An 18891-nucleotide genomic window follows, 5' to 3' on the forward strand; every position below is an offset into this window, starting at 1 on the left:
CTCACTCTGGTGTAACTATATAATAACCGCTCGATGTATTATAGAGTTTCTTTTCTTTCGTTAATTGTACCAAGGTGTCGTAAAGAGCTTGTTCACTTGGAGGTGATACATGTGGAAAAGCCATTATTAGAGATTCTCTTATTGTTTCGAGACCGGCCGGTCTTCCTTGACTCGATAACCTCAAAACAACCGAACAAACTGCTTCCGGAAGAGGTGTCCATTGGGTTTGTGGTACTGGAGTTATCGTTGATTCTTCTATGTCTTCTACATAAACAAAACAATCTTCAAATGTACAAATAATTGAACAAACAGTTGAACTGGATAGTTGAAAGTAGTGGACAACATGTTAAAAATGCTTGTGATCACATTAGAATGGATTGAACTGAATAAGTCATTAATACCATAAAAATGAAGATTTGGAATATTGTAAAATAACGAGAAAACAGTTAAAAACTAACCATGTTAGTTATTTATGATAGATTAGATAATACAATTACAACTTATCAAATAAAGGGTACGTAGACTACCAGTCAAAAGTTTTCGTCCATCCTGTAGTTTGCGATCTAGTCCCCTTCTGCTTTTATTATTTCCGTGCACAATTTTCATATTCTCTGTAACAATTCCCGACAAATAATCGTCGTCTGGAATGGTTAAGATCGTTGTTTTGCTGGAAGGTAAATTTTTTACCGATAAGGCGCTGACCAGAACGTACTATATTTTCCTTTGATATCTTTTTAATAGCGTTCTTTCTTCAAAAACCCTTCAATTCTTAACATATTTTCAGTCACCTTTCCTTCAAAACATCTTCAAACTATCACCGAGCTTCCACCGTGTTATACAGTGAGGATTTCGCATGGATCCGTTCTTCCTTTGACCTGCACACAAATCTTTTTCTCTTAGAACCCAAAACCTCAAACCATGTACTCAGTACTCCATGAAACATTCTCTTACTCTTCATGCGTCCAATTTTTATGTTTTTCAGCCCACTGCATTCACTTTTACAGTCCAAATTCTCGCAATATTTTAATTGTAGAAGTACTTAAGGCAGATCCCCGGATTCATTGATGTCAGCTGCTATCTCTGAGCCTGTGAGATGTCGATGGATGGTGGATGCATATTTTTCAACGTTGTAGTCCACGTTATTTTTAATTCGACGGCAATTGTATGGTTACTTTTGTCTAGACTTTGAAGACTTGCGATTAATGCACGAATTTCAATCAGTAGTTTCTTGGTTTTACCCATTTTAAAACTTACAAGTCTAAATTTACGAGAACGAAAATCGTAGACAAATTTCACAAAAGGATATCTTGGTCCAAAAAGTTCACGTATTAGCGTCTAACTGGGACTAAACTACAATCATAAACACCGAAGAAAAAATTCTATTATTTTCCACATGACATGATACAGATCCTTTCTAAAAAAGAGAAATCCTGTGGAATTCTTTTAATTTGTTTTGACTCAAAGTATCTATTGGGTCTGTTCTTAAATTTACTTGAAATTTTTTTCCAATCTGTCGATTGATATGTATACTACATGTTAGTTTTTGACGTAATCTTTTCAATTTCTTCACAAGATCATTTTTTCTCAGACATAAACTTAAATGCTTTAGTTCTTTTGAGCTTTTGAATCTTCAGTTGATTATCTAGGAGGTTACGAACTTTGAAGTCCTATTTCTGGAAACTCTTCAATGAAACTTTTTTTTAATTTCAATTGAGATCGATTTGGTATCGAGATCTCTATGTGATTTTCTTTAATATCGGGTTGAAACATTTCTAGTTAAAGTTGAAAGATATTTTGCTGTTTTGATTCGTTTTTCTCGTAGTGTATTCATAAAAAACTTACCTAAAGCTACTATTTGGTATCCTGGAGGTGGTTGGAGAACCCTTCTAGACCAAGCGTTTCTCAAAATTTCCAAGGCACAAGGTTCTGCTGCAACCAGCAGCGCACCAGGATTCACGTAACCATTATAAACTAAATTTTTAGTAGCTCCGTTTAGGCCGTTATTCCACCAACAGATTGAATTAGCAGAAAGCAATCCCTGCAAAAAATAGAAAATAGCATTAGAAAGATAGTATCTGAAATTGTTTTTGTAGAACTAATTATCTGTTTTTGAACATTTTCCATGGTATTTTATGTGATAAATCTTGATTATTGAAAATACTGATTCTCAGTCTTTCAGCTTTCAAATTTTCTTGATACTACCTCTTATAAACAGTCTTTTATTAGTTGCACCTTTATGTTTGTGACTGACTTTAAAACGGCTACCGAGATATAACTATTAGTTTCAAAGCTAAAGACAAATAAGATTTAAAAAAAGAAGATGCTAGACGTCACTTGTCTCTTGTCAGTAGATGGAGAAAATGACCGCCGAGGGGTAAACAAATGCTTTTATCGTAAGCTTCTGCGTGCAGATTTATGTGCTTTTTAAAGTTTTTCGTTGGTTTTTAGACCTCATTATTTTCAGTTTACTACGAAAGGCCTTATAAAAGAGTTACTACTCTTTAAAACATGTTTTTTTCGTCTATGTAGTGTTGTGCTTAGTATACGAGTGTGGTCCAACAAAGGCCCAACAAGGAAACCACGAAAATATGTTTATTTTCAACGTAATTTTTCAGCTCCATACACACTTTTTCCAGCGATGTTTCTGCTGACATCATCTCTTCATTGCTAGAAAAAAAAATCTTTGACCACTGAACCGTTTTTTCAAATCTAGGAACAGAAAATAATCCGAAAGGACTAAATCTAGCGCATAGGCGGCCGGTTTTGATTGATTTCTTCGCTGTTTTTCCTTTTTTCATTATAAAAAACCGACGCCATGACCTTGCCTGCAGATGGAGCCTTCTTTGGAGCCGGTTCTCCCTTTTCAATCCAAAACTTTGATTGCTCTTTTTTTTTTGGTTGTGAAGTGATGGATCTACATTTCATCTATAGTTATGAAACGGCGAAAAAATCCCATTTTATTTCGGAGAAACATTGCCAAACATTCGATGGAAACATCTTCACGACGCTGTTTTTGTTGTAAGCAAACGCAGCACCCATCTTGTACACATCAAAAAGCGGTGAATAAAATCTGAAAAGCGAATTTCAACACACGATTTTGAGTTTTCTGGATGATCAGATTCAAAGAAACCGCAGCTGTTTTCGATTGTATCGAATACATGTGGTATAAAACACCTGTACCAGAACGTATATTTATCGGGAATCTTTTCTTTGGAGAAGTGCAAGCCTGTGAAATCATCTACCAAATAACGGCTTTTCCCGAATATACAGAAGTTCAAGATCAATTTCCACAAGCTTACGCGGCATGCATTACTCAAACTACTCGAGTGTAATGGGGTTTATCCTTTTTTTATTTCAATTTAACGTGCCTCGACAGCTCTGGTCATTGACACACAAAAACAATCATATGATACATAAGTTAAATAAAGAACTGTTACTAAATCTAATTCAAAAATACTACGAACAAAGAAAAGATGTTTTCGTTGCTTTATAGATTACCAAAAAGCGTTTAACTTCATTCGGCATGACTTACTATTTGACATCCTAAACGATGTTGATATTGATAGTATAGACATCAGGATCATACAAAAGATGTTGCAGATCACACAGCGGAACTACGGAACACCTTTAGATACTTAGGGGACTTTTCAGCTGGCATTAAAAGACCATCAAAGGCATTAAAGTAAATGGAACTCTCATAAATTTGCCGACGATACTGCGATATAAGCCGACAAAGTAGAAGACCAAAAGAGCTAGTCGATTCTATCAAAGAATATGGAACCAAATTCGGACCAACAAACCTTAGATTCAGGGTTATATTTGGCCAATCCTTTTGTATGGTGTTGAGACGTGATCCCTTAAAGTGAGATCCTTAAACAGAATAGAAGCAATGGAAATGTGGCTGTTGTGTAGACTTCCCCTGGACCGTATATTATTTGGTACAAATCCTTCGAGGACCGAGATATTCAACTCATACCGACGGGAAAGATCGACGGATGGAGAGGACGTAACTACATTCCTCGCTACGGAATATAAGAGACTGGTGTGGCAACAATTTACAAGTTACACGTCGCAAAATGTATGGTACTTGAAGAAGACAAAATCTATTACAATACGTAAATTATTTATATTTTCTCATACAGCTTGGTGACTTTAAGAAACTCTGGAAGTTTCTTCATTTACGTCGGGCAGTTAAATGTAGGTTTTCATATAAAACTGCTGGTATGCGGTAGAGTTTTCTCTGCAGTCGGTGAGGATGTGTCAAACAGGCACAGGAACGTGACAACTTTGGCAGACAGGACGAGTGGTTGATGCGGAGTCTTCTTATTGGCACAGCTTCTCTCCTAATCAAAAAGTTTAGGAAAAAGTGAGAAGTAGATGGGGTTATCCTTCTGTGCTTGCTTTTTACGTAAAAAAAATCACAGATCTAAGCGAATTGCGTATTAATAATTTATTGAAAACTTCACTTAAGTTGCGTTTCCCTTGATATCACTTCTACATTAATTAAACTTTTCCAGAAAGCAATCTAGATAAGAGTACAGAGTATGTATTTGCAAGAACATAACTTTATACGACATTGTAACTTCATTTTTTCAAGTCTTTGTAATTTTTTCATTTAGGGTTTCCGTGTTTTACCATTTCTTCTGGGAAGCTCTTTTTGTACTATAAACTAACTAGCTAACTAACCAATTTTTTTGAAAACTCTGCAGCAACGCAAGTAGGTGAGGAAAGCAAAAAAACATGTTTTATTAATGGTACCTGCGTGTGGGTTTTACGAGGGTCTCTCAACACCTGTTACGTATAATGACAAAAACTATTTGAGATTTCACTTTTATAATTCTAGAAATAATTATTTCATACACGATATCAAACGTGTATCTGTGCAATAAAAATGTTATTATCAACTTTAATACAATTTCTCGTTACGTTCTTACAATCTAATTGTTTATACGGGGTGTTTGAGAAAAATTAAAGATTTTAGATCTACATACATACAACGCACAGTTGTTAGACAAAATATGAAAATGAACAAACTTGGGATATGAGCTGGAGTGGACAGAGATTGAGAAAACAATGAAGGATGTGTAGTGACTCAGTACTGTGAATAAAATAAGATCTCAACGAGTCATGGAGAAGTCAATGTTAAGAGTGACATTACAAGATAAAATCCGAGTCAAAAATTAAAATTGAATCACACATTTGAAATGGAACTAGGCTGGTCATGTCGTCAGATAGTAGATGAATGAAGAGAATACTAAAATGGCGTCCCAGGGATGAAGATAACAGAAATAGGGGATGACAACCGACGCGATGGACGAGACAGGCTACTAAACTGTATTCCATTTTTTGCTTCTTACATTAATTTGTTATTTGAAATATGCTCAGATATGTTGATTGCTTCATCTCGAATTTGTAAATCTAGTACGGCGCGCTTACGTAATTCTCCCACTAGCTTACTCTTATACAAAGGATCCAAAAAGAAATTTGTGATTCCTGGTGAATCTAATAAGGAGATAATAAGATATTTTCGTCGATTTATTGTATTGTCGTCAAATTTTGAAATTGAATCTGATCGCGTAGATCGAAATCGAGACCAAAAAGTTGTGATTATCGGCTAAAGGGCTCATTTTATCAAATTCCAGCGAGATTAAATTATCCTAAATCTATCATTTCGAATTTCATGATTCGAAATGATGACTTCACCGTTCCTAACAAAACGACTACTTTCCTGGCTGATACCACGAAGAATATTGAATTACATCTCCTCCGAAGAACGTAATGTCATCGACAATCCTCCAATATTGACATTTCTAATGGCATCCCTACAAAAATCAAGTACCAGCGCTCGCTGACTATCTTCGAATGAGAAACTCCGGACGCGAGGTCGTTACGCCACGCCAAAGAGACGCAATAACGTCGAAACTAGTCTCTTTGTAATCGCGAGACATTAGCCATGTCAATTTTGGCAGATTGTCGATGATAACACGTTATTCGGAAGAGATGTAAATCGATATTCTTCGTGATGTTAGCCAGGAAAGTAGTTGTTTGCTTCTTTGAGGAACGGCAAGCCATCATTTCGAATCAAGAAATTAGAAATGATTGATGCAAATAGTTATTATGCCTTCCAATTAATGAAAACGTCTCACATATCACTTGATAATTTAATTCACATGTCTACTTGACTAGTAGTTCGCAGTTGGAAATGAAGATTTCGCTGGGTAGAGTCTACTGAGAAATGTTTAACTACATGAATCGAGTAGCAGCGCTGGCTGGCTGTGGCTTTGGTTTGGATGAGAAACTCCGAACTAAAGGTCGTTACGCCATACTGAAGAGACGCAACAACGTCGAAACTAGTCAGTGGTTACGACTCTCGTCTTGTAATGTATCATATTATATTAAAAATAAGATTTAATTCAATATTTTTCTTGGTGTTAGCCAGGAAAGTAGTTATTTGCTCCTTTGAGAAACGGAAAAACTTTTTAAATCATGAAATATATGAAATAACCACTACGAGTAGTCCGTTCACGGCTTCAAGGCATGCTGAAAATTTTGTAAAAAACGAAATTTAAATTTAAACTTTTGAGACCTATAATTCAAAAACGAGAAAAAATATTTTAGCTCATACAATACTTTCCCGAATTTTTGAACGTTAGTTCCGGAATATCCTTCTCATAATTCTCCCTATAAATAATTTTTTGTTAGTATAATTGTCCGTTCACTTTACATAAAGCCTTTGGCAGAAATTTTCATGCAGAACATCCTGTACGTATTTAAATAATCAATTATTTCTTGAGATATAAACGTATATTTTCTACACGGGTAAACAACATTTTAAATTTAGTTATTAATTTTATTGGTCATTATGCCCATCGACGGCGGTAAAAGTAAAGAAATAAGAAGTGTTTCTATTGCCTGCAAGGTCAGTTCTATAAAAATCTATCACCGTAAATTTTATCTATATTTGGGTATGTATGTAATACATTCGATTATTAATAAAAGGTCGACTTCTGTTTTTGTCACACATTCTTTGTGATGATTTTTATTCATTAAAAATAATATAACAATTATTTGGACCGAACGAAACCTATGCCAAACCCTACAAATCGATTAAAAAGATTGTACTCCGGAACTTGTTATAAATCATTTCGATAACGTATCTGAATGTGACGTTTGTTGAAACGTTGGTCCTTAAAAACTAATAAGGGTAACAATTGTGAGCCGGATTAATCAAAAACGTGTAATTCGGGTCAATTAAAAGACACGTCCCATTATAAACGCGACGCTAATGGATAACAAACCTTAGCGTAAGTTATAGACAGAGAGTTAGGTCCTGCAAATTCTCAATGTTTGGTGTGATAACAACAAATGCGTGATTCTATAGCCAAATTTTGAAAATTGGCTATCGAATATTGGATGTAAGGCATCGAAACAGGAGATTCGGGATGATTAAATGATTAACAACATCTTTAGGAGTCCAAAATACAGTAGAAACCTTAAATGTGTACTCATAAAATCTGTTTTATGATCGAGTTTGATTGTATTAGGTTAGGTTAGGTTAGGTTAGAAATAGAGAAATAGCTGGGGAAGGAAAATATGGTGAGATACAAAGACTCAAATGGTCTGGGCTTATAATGAAAAGAAAACCAACTGAAATGATCAAAAGAATAAGGTAAAATAAACCCCATTGTGGCAAAGGAGAAGAGGCAGGCCGAGAAGGACTTGAAGAAACGAAATAGAGGAAGACATAAGAGCTGGAACCTAAAGGAATGAAAAATAATAACAAAAGCAGCCAAGACAAACGATAAACTATAAAGAAAGAAAACAAAAATGGAAAACGGGGAATAATCCACCTCAAAACAGGATTTTAAAGCGCTAAAAGGGTTGGTGATGAATTTTTTATAATGATGTTATGAAATTAGTTAGTAAAGGTTTCAATAATTTAGTTATAATACAAGGTATTCCAAGAAATCAGTCTCGGAGTATTTTAAACAAAAGGCAATGAACTGAAAATGGCTTTAAGAATGAACTACTTGTACAATTTTGCAAGTAAGCTATTAATCACTTGATTCAATGGTGAAACAGAAAAGTTCGAATCATTTTTACGGACGTTCCAAATGCGTGTTTATCCGGCGAAACTCAAAATCACAATGACTTTGACCTACAGCTTCTCGAGGTCTTAAGAAAAATTAATAAGCCCACAATTATAGAGGAATTGTTAACAATTCATTGGGGAATCAATCAGTTCGAATGTGAAATGGCAAACCATGAGAAAAGATGGGATAAAATAAGTAAAGAATTGTCACGAGTATCAGGTAAACAAAACTAAGCCAGATATAGAGATGCTGCAGTTAAACCATTCGACATAGACACGTTGTGTCTATTTGTCGAAAGTAACAGTGGAAATCGTAACCCGAGTTGTGAACTGTCAATATCAATAGAACACAAAGTGATTTAAACGATTTATTCTATTGTATAAACGTTCAAGTTTTGATGGATCTATTAAATTTTGAGTATGATCCAAATCATTGGGGAATATTCATTCACTCCTAAGAAACCAGACGAACGTGAAGAATACCGTACGATCCACATTTTATGGCCATTTCTCTTCACAAGAGAATTCACAAAGTAGAGACTTAAACTGCGATGTGTATGCATGTTTAATAGACGCCATAGATCGAATGAAACGTGGAAAAATGATGGATTAACACTGAGGACCTGAGGAAACCTCTACTGGAATCAATCCGCAAACTTTAGAATCGAAGAAGAGCACACAGAAAAAGTGAAATTTGTTGCATATTATCTCCATTCATTTTTAACTTGTATTCTGAGCGGATATTTCGTGAAGCCTTATATAAGACATGAAAAGGTATACTACCAAATGGTTATAGAATTTAACGACATCAGACATGCAGATAACATCGTTTTATTAGCTAACAGAAGTTCCTTCAGTGGTAGTTGCTTATGGTTCTGATATAAAAGATACTTACGGAAATATGAGATTTCTTCTTGCCAAAATTGCTCGCGAAAATTTTGGCAATTTCAAAGTTATTGAACTACAGCCTGGTTACACAAAATATTGATGTGTCATCTGCGAATGGGATAATAGAAATAATCACTAAACAGAGAAAGTGTGGTCCAGATGGTCCAATAATTCACTCCAAGCCATAGAAATGCTAAACATGATCTTTTAGTCAACTCTGACCATCGTTGAACATATAGTTCGGTCTAAGGAAAAAATTTGTAAAGATGGAAGTGGATTTATATATCTGAATGAGAAATTCAAGGAGGCGAAATTTCAGGGTGTAATATTTCTTTATGCTGGACACTCATCTGAGTTTCTTTCAGGTACTACAAATTCTCTTGATGGAAAAGAGCTATCAAAGGAAAGTTATTCCAGGAATGGTGGCAGATTGTTTTTGGAGACATCCGAAAGCCAAATATTCACGAAAATCATAAGTATATTTTATATATGGAGCAATGATGTCTCTAAATGTAGCTAAAGTTTGTACTTTTTAACAAAATATGTTTTAATGTCAATTTTTTTCATTGTTGGGATTATGGATTTGGTAACGGTGTATTTATGAAAATAAAAAACTTGATACGTTATCAATTGGATATTTATTTTATTTCTGTTAGAGTTTCGGAGTGTATGTTCTTACAATGTTAAGGATCGGAGAGAATCAACTACCTACTATCTAAACTTTGTTCATATAAAACTTGATTATGTGATTTTCTGGTAGAAAAACGGCAACATTGGGCATTTAGGAGGATTCCCGTCTGTGTACTAGGAAAATTAATATTTCATAAAATTTCTTAACGTTAAGAGCGATCTGTGGAGGCGTACCATCATGTACAATAAACAATTAGGAAAAAAATAACAAATTTCCTTTTGTTAACATAACCACGTCGACTATGCAATAAATGCATGTTTCCCCAAGGCAATTTATACACTGACTTCAATTAGGGAAAGTGCTTTCTCATAATATAATCTGAGATCTACTAGCTATATGAAATAACCTTTCATGTTTCGTTTTAACATTTGCTAACTTCACGTATTGCATCAATGACATATATAAACGAAAATTATTACAGAAAAGAAGAGAGAGGGTAAAAGTGCAAACAAATCTTTTTTATTATTAATGAAACATATTAACAATCACGATATTTGAAAGACGGTTGTACGATCCGATGTCATAGATCTATTCATGTCTTTCTACGATGTTATAAAACGCGGGGAGAAGCTCAATTGGGTGATGGTTTGATGTTTGATCTTCATCTCATCCCCTTATTATGTGTAATTATTGTATTTTTAAGTGAAATGTTCATTTCGGACTGTACGTTTATTAAACAAAAAAATATTATCAGAAATTAGGGTGGTGCGTTATTTTTGACTACGAGTGTATGTTTTCGATATTCCGCACAATCTTCTCAAGTAGTTCTATAGCCTCTATTGTTTTTTCTTGTCTATCTGTCACTTGTCAACAGTCATATCCATACGTCAAGACGGATTTAATTTTTTCTGATGAAAGCAATAAGTTCAGAGTTTATGTTGTTTTTTTCCTTTGTTTGTCCGCTCTATTTCGTATTTTATTGAATTGTCTACATTGTCTAAGCCTAATTATTTACAGTTCGAGGTCTACTTGTGTGCTTTCTACCGGTAGATATTCTGTTTTTGACATATTTTTCTACCATCGTCCTCGTTAAAAGTTACGATGATATATTGAAAAATTCTCAACCTACTATAGAACCAAACAAAATTTCAATGTCAAAATATTTTATTACTCCACATATTCTCTTCTTAATTGGATACATTTATTACAGCGAACCTGCAACTGGTCTAGACCTTTCTAAAAAAATGTTTATTCTTGCTCTGCAAACCAGACCTCCACAGCTTTTATCACCCCCTCGTTGGAAGAAAATTTACGACCTTTTAAACTTTTTTCAGTTGACGAAAGAGATGATGGAAGGGGCCAAATCTGGTGAATAAAGGGGGTGTTCAAGTAATTCAAACCCTAAATAACGAATTTTTTCTATAGCAACATGAGATTTCTGTGCAGGGTGCAGGCGTTATCCTGCAAAAACAAAACACCTTTGGATAGCTTTCCGCATCTTTTCTCTTTAATTTTTTCCCGTAGAGTGGTCAGTAATGTCGAATAGTAATCTCCAATTATTTTTCCACCCTTATTCAAAAAATCAATCATGATTACTCCATGGCAATCCCAAAAAAATGAAGCAAGAACTTTTCCAGCTGATTTTTGGACACCAAATTTCTTAGGTGTTGGAGAACCAGAGTGTCGCCATTCTATCGATTGTTGCTTTGTTTCTGCATCGTAGAAATGTACCCAAGTCTCATCCATAGTAACAATTCGGTTTAAGAAGTCTACATCGTTTTCAAATCGAGCACAGATCGAACGCGATGCTTCTACCCTTGCACGCTTTTGGTCAAAATTCAAACATTTGGGGATCGATTTTGCAGCAATTTTTCTCATGTCCAAATTGACGTGAACTATATGATGAACGCGTTTGTCTGAAATATTCAGTGCTTCAGATATCCGTTTTAGCCCAATTCGACGCTCTGATAAAATCATGTCATGAAGATGAGATTGACACAGAAACTGGCCTCCCCGATCGGTCATCATCTTCAATGGAAAATTTACCTCTTTTGAAGCTTGCAGTCCAATTTTTCACGATAACATACGAAGGACATTGATCGCCAAGTGTATTAAGCATATCTTCTTAAATATGCTTACCTCTTAACCCTTTTAAATACAGGTACTTGATGATGGCTCGATACTCCAATTTTTCGATTTTCACAATTTCGGTGGACACCTTTTTTCTTTTAATTTATTGCGTAACTCTGGTGGTTTACTTTTTTAACGTCAAACTTTACACTGACACTTCTAATAAGTTATTGTTTGTTGCTATGGTAACGCAATATTTTATTTACGCGTGGAACTGGTCTAGGCTAACTAGATATCAATACATCCTCGTATAACAATTTGATCGTCTTCAAAAAATAGAATTGTTAGGCAGTTATCCTATAATCACAATCCACACTCTCGCAATTTAAGTTATCCAACGGCTCAGAGTTTCCTGAATGTTTATCTTAAATAAGATTGTTGACGCTGTATCATTTGGAGGTTATACCTGATTTTCAGCTTCCTTGACTGTACTATTAATGAAAATTTGATAAGAAAGCAGATTGATATCTCAGTATAAACAAATATTTTTCAAATAGAAATTACGTAATCTAATTTAAACGCACCTGCTTTTGTTGTAACTGCAATAGATTTATCATAAATAATAAATTTAATTCTATTAAGGTGTATTACATTGGATAAATAGCTTTGGTACAACATTCTTCGGCCTACGCTTCCTGTGGTGATATATTTTTTCAACTCCGTGTATCATGAGCAACCTTTCGAAGTATTCGAGTGCAAGTAATATGCGTTTTGTACGTGGTTGTTATTTGTAACGTTCGCCGTGATTGTATATACGAGGTATGATTGAAGGCAGCAATAAATTGAAAGAAAAAAGATGTCCACCGAAATTGTGAGAATCGAAAAATTGGAGTATCGAGCCATCATCAAGTACCTACATATAAAAGGGTTAAGATATACTTAATACTCTTGGTGATTAATGTCTTTCGTATGCGATCGTGAAAAATTGGACTGCAACATTCAAAAGAGGTAAATTTTCCATTGAAGATGATGACCGATCGGGAAGGTCAGTTTCTGTGTCAGTCCCCGAAAATATCGATGCAGTTCATGATATGATTTTATTAGAACGTCGAATTGGGCTAAAACGGATAACTGAAGCACTGAATATTTAATACGAACGCGTTCATCATATAGTTCACGTCGATTTGGACATGAGAAAAATTGCTGCAAAATGGATCCCCAAATGTTTGAATGTTGACCAAAAGCGTGCAAAGGTAGAAGCATCACGTTCGATCTGTGCTCGATTTGAAAACGATGTAGACTTCTTAAACCGAATTGTTACTATGGATGAGACTTGGGTACATTTCTACGATGCAGAAACAAAGCAACAATCGATAGAATGGCGACACTCTGGTTCTCCAAGATCTAAGAAGTTTCGTGTCCAAAAATCTGCTGAAAAAGTTCTTGCTTCAGTTTTTTGGGATTGCTATGGAGTAATTATGATTAATTTTTTGTACAACAATAACTGAATATTACGATTCGACATTACTAACCGCTTAACGGGAAAAATTAAAGAGAAAAGACGCGGAAAGCTAACCAAAAGTGTTTTGTTTTTGCAGGAGAACGCCCCCGCACATAAATCTCATGATGCCATGCAAAAAATTAGTGATTTAGGGTTTGAACTACTAGAACACCCCTCTTATTCACCAGATTTGGCTCCGTCCGACTATCATCTCTTTCCTCAATTAAAAAAAAAAATTCAAAAAGTGGTGAATTTTCTTCCATGAGGAAGTAATAAAAGCTATGGGGGTTCTTTGTAATAATTGTATCCAATTAAGCGGAAAATATGTTGAGTAATAAAATATTTTGGTTCCATAGTAGGCTAAGAATTTTTCAATATATCCTCGTATATTTCATATAACTTTTGTAGTTTTGTATATACATATTGGTGACATTGTGGGTTCCCGAAATTTAAGTTATTTAATATAATTTAATTTGTCTTTTTGTTGTACTATTTGAATTTAAACAAATTGAATATTTGGTTTATTTTTTTTTGAGGTTAGGTTAACTGTTGACGAATTAAGTTATTTGTGCAGTGTATTTTTGTAGATTTTGCGGATATTGGTTTTTGGTTGTTCGGTCTGTTGAAAGGTTGTTTTGAGGAGTGATTTGTTAGCTGGTGTTTTTAAAATTGGGCTATTGTTGCACCTGGCTAGATTTTCATTATGACGTGTGACCCGATTTTGCTGAAAAGATTTTTGAAAAGCGGGATTTTGCTGGCCTAAAGGAGCCTTCCGCCGATTTCAAAAATTTTGTTATATAAAATTGTTAATTGACTTCTAATAAAAAGTAGATATGGGTTTCCCTCATCAGAAAAGAAGGAGCCTAGTTTTGGACATAGAACCTTTATTGAGGATCACCGACCTTTATTGGGGTTTAAAACTTTAATTTAGAAATAACGTCAAACCTCAACTCGTGGAACCACCTAGTCCGGGACAACTAACCGAATGAACCTTTTCTTAACCACATTCCACGGATATGGTCCTGATAAGTAGGGAACCCTTTTGTTTTGTTAAAAGTCAGATCAACTCATTTTAATTTTTGTTTTCGTAAAATTTACTTCATTATTTTCTTTTATACTTCATAATAATTTCAAAATTTTATTTTTTCATCACCATAATCTCTATTTGAAATAAACAATAGCACATTTTGCAAATGTATTAAACTAATTTGAATTTGTATGGTCCACACTTAAAATTTTCACACTACTCTAAACCAACAAACTGATGAGTTTAGCGGGTAGTTTTTTTCATAATTTCAAATACAACTAATGTATACTTATTAATAAATTGAAACATTTTTTTTAAATATCAAAATAATAATAATTGTTAATTTCTTGATCAAGATTATTTGTAATCTTTAATTTTTTTTTAATACAAATCATTGTGCTTTGTCTTAACGATTAGTTTTATTCCTAATTCCTTATTCCTATTTCTTTACCTTTCTCCGTTTAGGTTACTAAATTGAGTGGAGCCCAATTTGAGAATTTGAAAACATTTTTGAACATCATAAGCACTACAAAATCTTGCAACGAACCCTGACAACACACATTAACATGATGAGCTTAGTCGGAACCCAAAATGTGACCTTTTAGGTTATAACACATCAAGTTTCTTGATATATTTTTATAAAAAGTAAAAAAAATAGCTATGATTTTCGTGAATGTTTGGTTTCTGGTAACTTCCAGTAATCTTCTAGCATTCCCGGACTTTTTTTTTACCTTTATAGCACTTTTCTATCAAGGAAATGTCCTGATAAAATCTTTAGCTTTGTTCATCATTCACAGCACCCAAAGAAATCCAGATAAGTACGCAGGATATTTATGTTTTTGAAGGCATATACAGGATCCTTCACGACGAGCTCAATCGATATGTATATGAAAAAGTACTGGGACTAGTGTTCTGAAAATTTGCTTGTAAGGGTTTTCCAAAATGCTCATTTCAGCTAAAATAATTTCAGTTTTCTGAAACTTCCGGTTATACCGCAAGTGGACCCAAACTTCGTTATTTTAAATCGAATGCTATAGTTTTTATTAAATTTTTGGAATCTACGCGAAATTTCAATATAACTTTATATAAGGCATATTATGCCTAAAGTCAACCATTTTTTAACTATTTCACATTTTCGAAATTTTTGGACACATGCAGCCCTCCACTAAAAAAATTATATTTCTAAGTTTAAGTGAGTCAGGTCTAATATTTTTGGGATTTTCATAAAAAACATTTACAGCTTTCAAAATCTGTGAAAACCTAGACAAAAAATTGTATAGGGTGTTCAGAAAATGGTGCCGAATTTTGCTATCTGAAAATTTTCTCAAATGGCAACCCCCAATGGATTCTACGCTTCAATTAAAGGAACTTCGTTAGTAAACTCATATATCTCAAATTAACGGTTTTTGTAGAAACTTGGAAAAACTGAAATCTTCATGGTTCATACATTTTTATGACAAAAATTGTAATCTTACGATTTAAATTTGAGGGTGAATCTTACATCGGAGCCCCACATGATGGACCGCAGCAATGACCTCCTCGTTCACCGGATATAACCCCATCAGATTTTTTTCTTTGGGGTCGTATAAAAGATATCGTGTATGCTTCGCCGCTAACTACAAAAAATACTGCCAGGAAAGAATTCAGAATGCATTTCGAACTCTTTCCCCGCAAGAATTTCGAAACGCCACTTTGCACGGGGTTTTAAAAATAATCCATAAATGTTTGGAAGTTGGGGGCAACCATTTCGAACATTTAATTTAGGACAACATTCACAAAACATTTCCAGGCGTACTAAAACTCACTTTATACCAAGAAATGCGGTTCTTTTGAAGTTAACGGTTTCTCTCAGGTTGACTAAAAACAAATTCCGAACTAGAAACAGATTCATAACTTTCTGCTTGATTTGGAGGCTTTGGCAAAATCAGTTTGATACTATATAGGATTGGTCTATTGGCCGATGTCAAATTTGGGTATTGGACACTGTATTTGGACTTGGTTGTGACGCCTTTTGTTTGAATCAAACAAAATTTGCAATCACTTGCATGACCTTTTGGTTCCTTCCAAATGATTGGTATACCAAAAGGCATATATGCCTCGATTCTTGTTATTAGCCCAACCTAATAGGAGTCTCATGAACGTTACACAACATTTATCTGGAACCAAGGATTTACTTTATGTCTAAATAGCACTTTTCGATTAATATTATATTAAGTTATTTCTTCACCCACATAACAAAAAATCCCCGGATGATTAGATGAGAAAAGAAACTGTCATAAAAAAAACTGGATTTGACTGAAGCAAAATAATAAATCATCACAAATTTCGTCCCTGTTTACCACTGTCATTCAAAATCTGAAACATCTGCAAAATATTTTTGTAAGTTTTCTTCTGTTTCTATACAACATCCTGTAAGGAAAACTTGTAGAAAATACTTCTTACCTGAAATAATAAATAACCGTTTTCGTACATCCAAAAATCTCCAGGATCACCTCTGCATCCTTCCTTCCTCATAACAATCGCAAGGACTCGTTTAAGTTTTATACGGCAGTTACAATCGCCATCTAACCCGTTTCTGTTCGTGTTCATCTTCAGGTTATCAATCCTGTATAATAGAAAAAAATACAGTGTTGAATTAGTAAATTAGAAAAACAGATACAAATATTTTAATACGATTTTCTTTTGAAACGTCAAACTGGTCGACTTGGGCAAAAATAATTCTTTTCTTAGAAATGATTACAGTGTTGAATCAAAACGTGAAATCATTTTTCCTCTGTCAGCTTTACTTTTATTAGAAATACTAAAAAAAAATTGAATCTTTTCTCGAGAAAACGTGATTATATGAATTTAAAAACTGCTACGCTAGAATTAAATAACTCCATTCACCAACATACTTTTCAAAAACAATTTATTTAACAAACTGAGGATTCAATAATTTATGATTCATTATAGTCACATCAATAATAATTAAATAAAAAATAATTGAAGACGATACCATAATGGAGTTGAAGTTGAATCTATAAAACTGACAAAAATAGTAAACACAGACAATTTATAGCAACGATAACTTAATGAGGTTAGAATTCATAATAATAAATAAGTAATTGATGATGATGCGCCGCTGTGCAAAGGGTTGAGTTAGGTTAGGGCTGTTTTGGGTTACTTAACTCTAGTGTCCGCTTTGGTACCCCCGTCCACCCTCAACATAAACTAAACATATTACGAAAACACAATAAAACGTCACAATTTAAAATTAGTTTGTTTTTTGAGCTGTATATCATTTTTTCACCTTGTTTACTATTTATACTAAATAACAATTACCAAGAAGTTTAGCTTAAGCGTATTCCATTGTAGATTGTAGTCTTTATTTTAGTAAATAGAAATTAAGTGAGTTTATGTAAAAGAAGTTGCGTAAATCATCCTTATGAGTCTTTTTGCATCAATACAACTATTACTGACTTTGTCGAGAAAGCTTTGCTTGGATATTTTGGCGTTGAGCTTAGTGATTAAGATAAAACTTATCAAGTATTCAAAACTTACGACAGAGGATTACCGGAAAAATAATCATTCCAAAATTTGATAAGCAAATGGTTCGGATAAAACCCAAAAATCATATCGATGACTGTTATTATTGTCTAGTAAATATAAGTGGAATGAATCAAAATAATCGCATCATTCCCGGGAGGTTAGAAGGTTACTAAAATTCATGGATGAAGTTAGCTCAGAAAAGACTAAACCCTTATCTCATTAGGAACCTCACAGTAGCGACGATGATCCTGAAGACCCAAATTACATTATGGAGAACTCGTCCAGCAGCATTATTGTTTAAGTGAAACACAGGAACAGTTAGCAAGATAAGAATAACGCCGTACAAGATACGGACGATTTGATTGTACCTCCAGGACAATTATTAATATTTATTGGATTGGATGCAGATGGAATATGTATAATCCAACTAAATGTTAATGGAATCTCTGTAGATGTGTTTGTGATTTCGATACAATTTGTTGATGGATTCGTATTTGTGGTCGAAGAAAATATTCTGTATTTCAATATTGTTTGTTATTGAGTCATCTATATAAGCTTTAAGGTTATGTAAAATCATCGAAGTGAAACTGTCAACTGTCAACATTGAAGTCTCGAAAGTGTTTTGCAGTACGGAACTGTCACTTTCACTACATGGAACACTCAAAACGCAACTTGGTATGTGAATGAATACAGAACGAACAACTTCTACCAAACCTTGTCGAGTAGCGCGTTCAGATGAGAAGTTAGAACTGGGAAGCTTACCAGTCTCGCACAATTTGTTAAAAACTCTAATAAATACGCTTTTATCAGGTTATCTTTGGTGTGGAAAACGTTGACGATATTCTTCAGCAGCAGCTGTAGCATTTCCATTACAGAAACCATAAACAAACACCATATTTGCATAAATTTGAATAAGTATCTGGCATTTTGCAACACTAACAATCACACAAATTCGAAATTAAACGTTTAGTTTCTATTCACTGTACACTGACAGTTCATTATTTTAACTTATATCCAACTTTTAAGTTTGTTGTGCTTGAGGAGCGTGTTAAACTATATTAATTTTCCTCTTTTCAGTTGGAAAAAATTGGTCATCGTTATCTGATACAATATTTTTATTTGAAAGGCGTTAGCCTAACCACTATTATAGCCGA

General features: G+C 34.1%; 1 protein-coding gene across 1 annotated transcript in view; it reads right to left on the reverse strand.

The window, feature by feature from the left end:
• The window catches only part of LOC130899216 (uncharacterized), an 81874-nt gene that overhangs the window by 7071 nt on the left and 55912 nt on the right, over positions 1 to 18891 (reverse strand). Inside the window, exons 2-4 of the mRNA XM_057808969.1 lie at positions 16652 to 16814; positions 1843 to 2038; positions 6 to 264 (exon numbers count right to left, since the gene is read on the reverse strand). Coding sequence (XP_057664952.1) covers positions 6 to 264; positions 1843 to 2038; positions 16652 to 16798 — 602 coding nt within the window. The 5' untranslated portion in view covers positions 16799 to 16814. The remainder of the gene's footprint in view (positions 1 to 5; positions 265 to 1842; positions 2039 to 16651; positions 16815 to 18891) is intronic.

This window comes from Diorhabda carinulata, chromosome 11, assembly GCF_026250575.1.
Source record: "Diorhabda carinulata isolate Delta chromosome 11, icDioCari1.1, whole genome shotgun sequence".
NCBI classification, from domain to species: Eukaryota; Metazoa; Arthropoda; class Insecta; order Coleoptera; family Chrysomelidae; genus Diorhabda; species Diorhabda carinulata.